At 40.5% G+C, this 9,229-nt stretch overlaps 1 protein-coding gene across 5 annotated transcripts in view; it reads left to right on the top strand.

Moving 5' to 3' along the window:
• Nucleotides 1–3,050: 3,050 nt before the first annotated feature.
• Nucleotides 3,051–9,229, top strand: part of PRUNE2 (prune homolog 2 with BCH domain) — a 129,864-nt gene continuing 123,685 nt past the window's right edge. For 4 of the 5 annotated variants that reach the window (XM_064402634.1, XM_064402632.1, XM_064402633.1 and 1 more), the window contains exon 1: nt 3,051–3,174. In XM_064402634.1, the coding sequence (XP_064258704.1) occupies nt 3,139–3,174 (36 nt within the window). In that variant the 5' untranslated portion in view covers nt 3,051–3,138. The remainder of the gene's footprint in view (nt 3,175–9,229) is intronic. The other variant, XM_064402635.1, reaches the window with a different exon arrangement.

Here is a 9,229-nt window from a genome sequence, read left to right as displayed (position 1 = left end):
TATTATCTGGTAGCACACAATATGTATGAGGATATAAGGTTTTAGTTGGATAGTTTATGTATCATGCAAATTACTTTTCCCCGGATGACCACAGTGAAAATGGGAGGAGTTTTAGAAGAACATGAACTGTAAGACATTGTTCATCATTACTAGAATTACAGGGGTTTTCAGGACACAGTAAAAAGACTGAGCAAAGTAATCATATATATTTACACATACTTGAATAAAGGCTGAAATTCAAAAATGAACTTTGCCATGTGAACAGAGAAGCATTCACTTCCAAACTATACTCTCTGAAGAAGTATGACATTATTTGTACTTCCATTTTCAAAACAACAAAGACATAAAAGCAGAACTCTCAATTCACAGCCTAAATCCCTTCAATGTGACAAGATGTACTGCAAATGTGCTTATGAACAAGTCAAACCCCAGTATTGATCAGCAAATCTATTTTTCAATAATTTGATTCTACAAATGAGAGATTGAGCAAATTTGGGACACATACATAATTCCCTCAGATTTATTAAGGAGATGAGTTGCACATGTTAAATGAAGAACACACCTTAGGAAGAGCCTCTGGATAACTGTGAAGTGGTTTTAGCTACTTTAGGTAGGAGGATAAAAAAATAATCTGTGTCCTGATTCATCTCTAATTTACCCTTCAGTAAAGTGGAAGTAAATTAGTGGCTAGAAGTGGGGTAGAAAAGAGGAGAAGAAGGCTTAGGAATTTCTATTAAATATTAAACAGATACAAAGATTGGTACTCTGTCCATGGTTTTGCACAATAGGATATGAATAATTAATTATTCAATATGTAACTCATACAATAATTATGAAGGCAAAAAAGTTACTCAAAAAAAGCAGTTTTAAAAGCTATCTAGTCCTAATGTTTTCAGGGAGCTCAGGTGCACTCTTTTGTTTTCAGCACAGCTGTACTGAGGCCATCTCTGAAATCCAACACATGGATCACAAAGTATCCACACGGTCCTTCTAGATTCAGTGAAGGACCACTTGGATACTACGATGCAGAGGTATATTTACACGCACAGGTCTGCTCAGTGGATGTACAAAGAAGTAATTAGTCAATGCATTTTATTTACAGTGTATAAGAGTGAGTGTGCTTTTTGGTATGAAGCATAAGAACACAATTTTCCTGCCTGTTTAGCAAGTTCAGCTTTTTCATTCTACTATTTGCTGTTCTGGCACTTTTAAAATTTATTTTTTTAATACATATGCACCAAAAATGACCTTTCTAAGCTGTTTCCCAAACTTCAGTTTAGGTCATGTAGCAAGGTGTATCTTTTAATTTTGTTTCACAGACTTTACTGAAGTGAGCGATATACTTTAGTTTTCTTACTTGGCAATACACTCTTAGTCAACGTCATCTCTGCATCCTAAGTTACACAGCAATTTCTGCATTGTAACACTTCAATTTCAAATTACAAGTATGACAGTATGTTGTGCAAAACCTGTAATTTTTCAGGAGACCTATTTTTCTACAGAACAACCAGAAAACCCAAATTCAGATAGAGTTCTGGAATAAATTAATGTGCAAACAGACAAATGCATTTCAGAAGAAGAAATGTTCCAGTAAATGAAAGAGAATTATCTTTTTCCTGTAGAACACTGTCATTTAGAATATTTTGCTACAAGCAATTTGTCTACTCAAGTATTTTAATGAAGATTTACCTTCCAATTTTAGACTGTTATGATACAGATGAAGGTTTATTTTTCTGTTCCCCAGAACAATGTCCCATTGGAACATATGACTAGGCAGAGCAGATTGATTATGGCAGGAAACTCAGTAACAGGATCTGTAAGATATCATGGAAGAATTAACAAATCAAATGAGAGTAAATTACAAGAAAAAGTTTGTTAATAAGGAAGCAAGAGCTTTTAGCTCTTACAGTAATATCTTCAATGAGCTGCAAAAAATACACAAGAGAGAAAAATCCCAGATCTCATAGCACTGAATTTATTAACAATTAGCCATCACTCACTCCTCAGTGAGGCACAACTTGATTGGAATAATAAAACCACACTATTCAGGTTAGTTATTTAGAGTGGGAAAAAACCCCACACTGTGGGGAATACTACTGGTGTGAGAGCACTGGAGATGCTGCAAACCCTAGAGTTTATTTTCTGGTCTATTCTGCATTCATTGCATGACTTCCCATTGACTTCTATAGTACTGGATTGAACTCTTTGACGTTTCTTTTTATTTCTCTACAAAGTGGATTCTAGCCTAGAAGGCTCCTTTGTGAGCTCCTTGTGAGCAATTGAATATATATATATATATATAAAAAATGTGACTGTGGGCACAATATTTATAAATGATCCTAGGTTTGAGGTACATGACAGCATCTACTGAGGCTTGACTGTGAAACAAATAGAATCATAGCATGGTTTGAGTTGGAAGGAACCTTAAAGGACATCTAGTTCCAAGTCCCCTGAAGCGGACAGGGACACCTTCCAGTTATCCAGGTTCCGCAGAGCTCCATCCAAACTGATCTTGAACTCCTCCAGTCATTGGGCATCCACAGCTTCCCTGGGCAGTGCCTCACAACCCTCAGAAGAGGTTTTTTCCTAACATCTGATCTAACCTGCTCTCTTGCAATTTGAACCCACTCCTTGGTTCCCTCCAGACCTTCGTCACCATGGAAAGGGGACACCGAAACAGTCACTGCTTCTGACCCCAAAGCCCTCGAGCCTTCCACTGATGAGTCCCACTAAACGTGAAGTGGGAACCGAGACACCGCAGCCCAAGCAGCCACCCGCCGGTGCCTGTCGCTGGGAGCCCCTGCGTGGGGCGGGTCGCGGAGCGCCGTGTCCTTGGGGTGAGGAATTCCTGTCAGAGAGCAAGCCGCGCTGCGCGGGGCTCCGCGCCGGCCCTTGCGGCACGGCTGACGTCAGCGCCCGCGGCGGCCAGGCCGGGCGGGGCCGGGCGGGGCGGGCGCTCCGCAGCGCGGCGGGGCGCGGGGCAGCCGCGGCGCCGGGCCGGACAGCGCCGGGCCGGACAGCGCCGGGCCGGACAGCGCCGGGCCGGACAGCGCCGGGCCGGACAGCGCCGGGCCGGACAGCGCCGGGCGGTGCGCAGCCCGGCCGGGCTCCTGCCCGTCCCTGCGCCCGGCCGGAGCCATGGAGGAGTTCCTGCAGCGCGCCCAGTCCCGGCTGGTGAGTCACGGCGCGGAGCAGCGGGCGCGGGACTTCGCCCGACTTGCCGGGGACTGCAGCCGTCGGCCTCGCCCCGCAGCCCCGGGTGCTCTCCGAAACTTCTCGGGACAGTGTTACGGTCCTCCCGGGCGGGCGGCGGGCAGGGGATGGGGCTGGTGACCAACGCAGCGGCTGGGGCTGCGGCGTGTTTTGGGGGTGCGTTTTCTTCCCACACCTTGCTGCCCTCTAATTACTGCTGAATAATGCTGTGCTTTGCGAACCCACGAGCCCGTATCTGACAGGCATTGCGGGAGGTGTCAGCATGCCCTTTGAGGATTATTTGCACGTTTCTTGGGACTTTGAGATGCATCAAGTTGCATAGTTGAAGGGAGGGTAATAATACGCGAAGTCGCTGGAGAAGTATTATTTCTGTCGTCTAAACTGCACTAGCAGTAGGGGATAAGTTTGGGTAAGCAAGATATTAAATAATCGCACAATATGCAAAGATTCCCAAGGTTCAGCATCATAACTCTGTCTCAGTAGTCATCGGTCGTTAATGCCGTGGTAGGAATCACAGAGATATATAGATCCTCTTTTCAGGATGGTAGTGTGCTGAAACTGCCGAGTATTTATTTTGTTTACAGTGGCTGTTAATCTACCCCAGACAGTGTGAGCTCTTCTCCGCCTTATGCGGACTCCAAAAGTAGGATGTTTTTAAGACTGGGATGGTCTTAGGCCAGCTTGTTTTCCATTCTGATTTTCTCTGCAAAACTCGATTTTACTGACTTCTGACCTTTCATGTGTAGCCTGCATGCCCACTAGCTCTCCAGCTTTAAGAAATGTGCTGTTATAGGAGTAGGACTGGGTTTATCCCATGCCTGCTTGTTTTATCCTTTGTGTTTGGGTACTTGGTACTTGTAGGGCCGTCCCAGTTTCATAGATCTGTTAAGAATCTCTGGAGAGGGAGCAGTCATAAGCCCAAGATACTCTTTCTTTGACAGATGTGGTTCTGTATCTAAAATGATTTGTAGAAGATGACTTGTTATACTATCTGTTCTTGGCATGCATTGTTGGAAGTCAGAGAATCAACTAATTTTTTTAAGGAGTGGAGAAAGAGATGAGAAAATGAATCCCTTGTTTGCTTCCTTAATATTTAACTATGTTGGCAGATATTAAGAGTAAATAAACATGAAGTGTGTAATTCTGGTCGCATGCCAACAGAAGTTGTTTTAGAATGTATTTTTAGTAGTTTTTAAAACATTTCCCTTCTGTTTTCATATAAGCAATTGTAATATTGGTAGCCCTCTTAAAAGATACTGCACAGTGCAGTTACAAATTCTTAATGCTTTTTTCACATTAGACATTCATGTATTACAAAATTTGAGACGGAGATGGTGGCTTTGACAAACTTTCTGCTCAAGAGCATCATAGGTAGACATTAATTATGCAGTGATAATGCTTCCCATTAGTAAGTGGCAAGCAGTAAAAACAATTTGTTTACCTCTAAAAGCATATATTACACTAATCTTTCTGAATAGCTTTTGATGATCAGAAAGGAATTGTCTAGAAAACCAGAATTGAAAGAGGCCCATGGAGGATAGATAAAATTATTTCTTTCATTTATGTCAAGGGAGGGGTACAGCAACAGAACACACCACAGGAGCACTTTTATATTCCTGTAACATGTGTTTTCAAAAGAAATGCAGAATTCTTTGTACCTTCTGAATCGTGGGAGGAAAAGACTTGTTTTGGAGGAGGTCTCCTCTGCAGGAGTGGTATTGTGGTAGGAGGGTGTCTTTCTGCCCATCTATGGGCATGTCAGCTGAGCACGGCTGGGGATGAAGCATCTCAGCACTGGTGTCTTCAGTTCAAAACAGATCCATAAATCTTACAGGTTGTCTTCAATTTGCCAGTTTACTCTGTACTACAGTGGCCTGAAAGGGGTAACCCAGAAAAATTCAAGATCTGCATTCTGCAACAGGAGAGGCTGATGGTGTGTTTTCCTTTCAGCTTGGTCAGGCCTTTTGTGGGGAATCTCTCAGCTGTTAGCCATAGGCTGAGTTGAGGCAAAGCAATGAGCAGTCTTTGCTTTGAGACTGATGTAAGGTAAAGCTGTACAGGGGAATGGGTGAATGACTAAGGAGGAAGGAGCTGCTGTGTGTTGTGCTACTGCAGCCATATCTGTGGAAGATGCTAAAAGGCCTGCAGTTGTGTCTGAGAGGCCTGTTGATGCCAATGTCACAGTGCTGGCATTTCACACCACAGGTATTCTTGTTAGGTTAAACAGATTACAGTGCTCTGACTACATGGCTGCTACTCAGCATGAGTAAAGGAAAATTTTCTCCAGAAAAACAGTTACATTTGCTCCAGACCATGCAGGGGAACCTATTACAGGAAGTGCTTTGTCATTCATTTGGGTCTGGATCCAGCCACAACATTAATCAAAGCTATTTATCCACATGGAGGAAATTATAGCCTCAGACTGTGCTGCACAAAGGGCATGCTTGTTTTTTGTTTTCTAAGTCCTTGTATTGTGTACCTTCATCAGTTGTTGAGAGGAAAATTCTCTGTGTATTATCTATTAATAATAAAGCCTCAACTAGACTATTCCTTCTTAGAAAACAATTACCCTCAGTAATTTTCAGTATCAATCTTTAAAGTTGTTACATATAATCTATGTAAAACCAAGGAGGCAAAATTTTTGAAGGCAATACATGATGGGATATAAGAAATGCCATACTGACATTTTTTCACATTTATGGTTCAGTTCTTCAGGTTTTTCTCTTTTTTTTTGTAAGTCTAGTAATAAAGCGACAATAGGTGAGACTAGATGAGATCAAAGATTCTTCTAAACCATTCTATCTTGTCTAGTGGGAGACTAAACAGTAGAATACACAGGCTGATCAGGTGTTGAAAGCTTAGATCAAAATGTATAGCTGAACTAACATTTAGCTAGAACCATCTTCCATACATTCAGCTGTGACATGTGCTTGGGGTTTTTTTATGCTTTGGCTTCAACAAAATCCCTGAGACAGTGAGTTTTACAGTTTTATCATGTGCTTTGTTTGACAGTGACAATATTCCTCTTTGTTTGCTTTAAATTGCCTGAGAATTTCAATGTGTGTTCTCTGATGATTCTACCTGAGTGAATATTTTTTATTTCACTTTGTCTCTGGACTTTAATTAAGTAGTACCATATTCTTCTTGTTTTCTTTCAGACATTTTTAAGCTAAAGTTTTCTATTGCCTCTTCATACGTGAGCATAAGTCTATCACTCTGCTCATCCTTGTGCCCTTTCTCTGAAGATTTTATTTAACTGTTTGAAAGCTGGGGAGCCCAGAACGCCTGTCAGGTTTAAGTCATAACAGCATAAAAGACTGACAGTAGTACAATTGTCTTCTCTTTTTTTTTTTTTTTCTTGTTCTATTTTCTTAAGGGTTCTTGCTATCCTGCTGACTCTTGTTAGAAGGCATTTTTCTGATGCTTTCAGAGTATCGTGTAATGTGAATTCATGATGTTTTTGCTGCTTAGTAATACCTTTTTTAAAGCTCATCTGACAGTGCACAGCGCCGCAGTACAGTTAAAAGTGAAGACTGGTTGTTTTCTCACATTTTCCCTAGTTTACACTTCTTGGCCTTCAGTTCCATTTACTGATTTATTTCCTAGTCCCTCACTGCCATGAGTCCTTTCTGCAGTTCTTGTAGCCAGTTATGGATTTGACTCTCCTAAATAATCTGGTATTTTCTGCAGTTTTCCCCACCTCATTATTTCCCTGCCTTTCCTACTAGAAGTAATATTATTTATTATTTATGTATATGAGAAACAGCACATATCTCAGCACATATTCTTTTGGAGAATCCTTCATGATTATTCTTCACTGAAAAACGGATCATTTGTTCCCTTTCCTTTTCTTCCTGAACTTTTAATTGTGTGGTATGTCATGCAGGGAAGACACCCCTTTTTCTTGGGTGATTTTGTTCCTTTATTGGCCTGTAGGAAATTTTTCAGTAATGTTTTGGAAGATCCAAATATAATACTTGCTGTCCTTCTGTGCATGCTTATTGAGTTATTTAAGAACTTTACTTAACTTTAAACAATTTTGTACAAAAAATGTCATGCTTTACAAACATTGTCTTTTCCCTACTGTATTATGTTATTAATCTCTTGGGATTAGACTTTTCCAGGTACAGGCAAACCACCCAGGTGAAGAAGAGTTACTGATCAGTCAGTATAAAATTTTGTATACTTTATTCAAGAAAACAAATCAAAAGTTTAAGGTTTCAGTGGTGTAGCTTCATACTGATTATCAGAGCAGTTATCAAGATGTTAAAGTCAATCAAATAGAGAACTAAACATTCAGAAAGTACTTCCTCAGTAATTATCTGACATGGAATGCTGTGTACTGAGGAAGGTACTTAAATCAGGTATTTTTCAAGTAATCTTACGTGCTTCAGACTGTTACAGTGAAGTGGAATGACTGTGAGAAGCTAAATCAAGGGAATATGTCAAGAAAGAAGCTCTAAGAGTTTTAAAAACAAATTTACAGAATTGCCTCTGAGAGATACTGAAACAAGGACTGCCAGAGAGTGCTTTTCCCCTGGCTTTAGGTCTGTGCCTAATGGAGAACCTAATGCTTTGTATGCTGGCTTCAGGGAAGTCAGAGAACAGAGTGAGCCCCAGAAAGGCTTAATGTGCTGATGATACTGAGATAACCACATACTGCAGCAAAGTGCTTCAAACTAGTAATTGAAAGATGGTCCTCCTCCTGCAGAGAATAGCAAATTAGCTGGGGAAATAATCTTTCTAAATGCTATGTCATCTTCAGCAGTTAACGGTATTTGGAAAAAAAACCCCAAACCCTCTAAAAATTGCCGTTCTTTTAATCCCTTGCTGATACAAGAAACGAGACCAGAGTGCTAGACCAGTGTTACACCTGGCAGGATACACACTGGTCAAATGGGGTATTATGAGCCCAGACAGGTGAGCCCAAATAAATACTGGACTGTGTGACTGGACATTTTCCAGTCTGAGGAAAATATAACCGAGGGCCAGACCCTTGACCAGGGAGATGCCCTTGAGAATAGTTAAAAAGGCTTTTAAGGCACTGCTTTGATAGATATGAAAAATGAATGTTGTGCTTGTTTCTGAGGCACAGAAGTTCAAAGAACAGTTAGTGATGATGGCATGACTTCAGTAGATTTATGTGACCGCAGTTTAAAAACAAGCTGAGTCACTTACATGCTTATTCATAGTGCCTCTTATTTTCCTATCTGGAGGTTTTTGGTTTTTTTATCAATGGTTACTGTAATGGTTTATACAGGCAGTGGTTACTTAGAAAATAGTATTTGATTTAGTTGGAATTGTTTTGGCTTTACAGGAAGTGAGAGATGCTACAGAAGTGAAGCAGAAGTTACTTTCCCAGAAACTGCTGGACATCTCCAAGCTGAGGAGTAAAAAAGCTTTTAAACATTTAGACAAGGAGTCAAGTCTTACCCTCTCATGTGTCTTCTTTGCATTCATCCAGCAGCACACAAGGGACTTGACTCCACTTAGCAAGGCACTTATGCTGTGTAAGAATTAAAGAGTATGAGTAATGATATTGACTCCAGTTGGAAAGCTCAGATATAGAAGTTGTACATACACCTAAAATGGTTGCAGAATCAGAGTATTACAGCTGATTAACATTTTATTACTTAAATCTGTCAGAAGAAATCATGCAGCAGCAGCTATGGAGTCGGGGTTTATTAATAATAAGTAAAAAAAGAATAAACATTGCACCAGCATAATTCTTAGGTAAATTTTTAAACAAAGCAAAGTTATGAGCAGATACAGTAATATTGAAGGGTTGGTTTTTGTTATCATGCTACAGTTTTAAACGGAATACTCCCTTCTTTTATGGGTATCACATAATCAAAAATATTTCTTAACTGGAAAAGAATTCAGGGAATCATAAGAAAAATATTTAAAGAATTGATGTCCAAGAAAAAAAAAGAACTCAACATAAAACTTGATTAAATTCCTGCTGCACTGAGACATGAGAGCAGTCTGGATCTATGAATTGCTAGAAGCAATACAA

This window comes from Passer domesticus, chromosome Z (genome assembly GCF_036417665.1).
Source record: "Passer domesticus isolate bPasDom1 chromosome Z, bPasDom1.hap1, whole genome shotgun sequence".
Classification (NCBI taxonomy): Eukaryota; Metazoa; Chordata; class Aves; order Passeriformes; family Passeridae; genus Passer; species Passer domesticus.
Note: the sequence above shows the minus strand (reverse complement) of the source record. Positions and strands in the feature narration are given on the sequence as shown.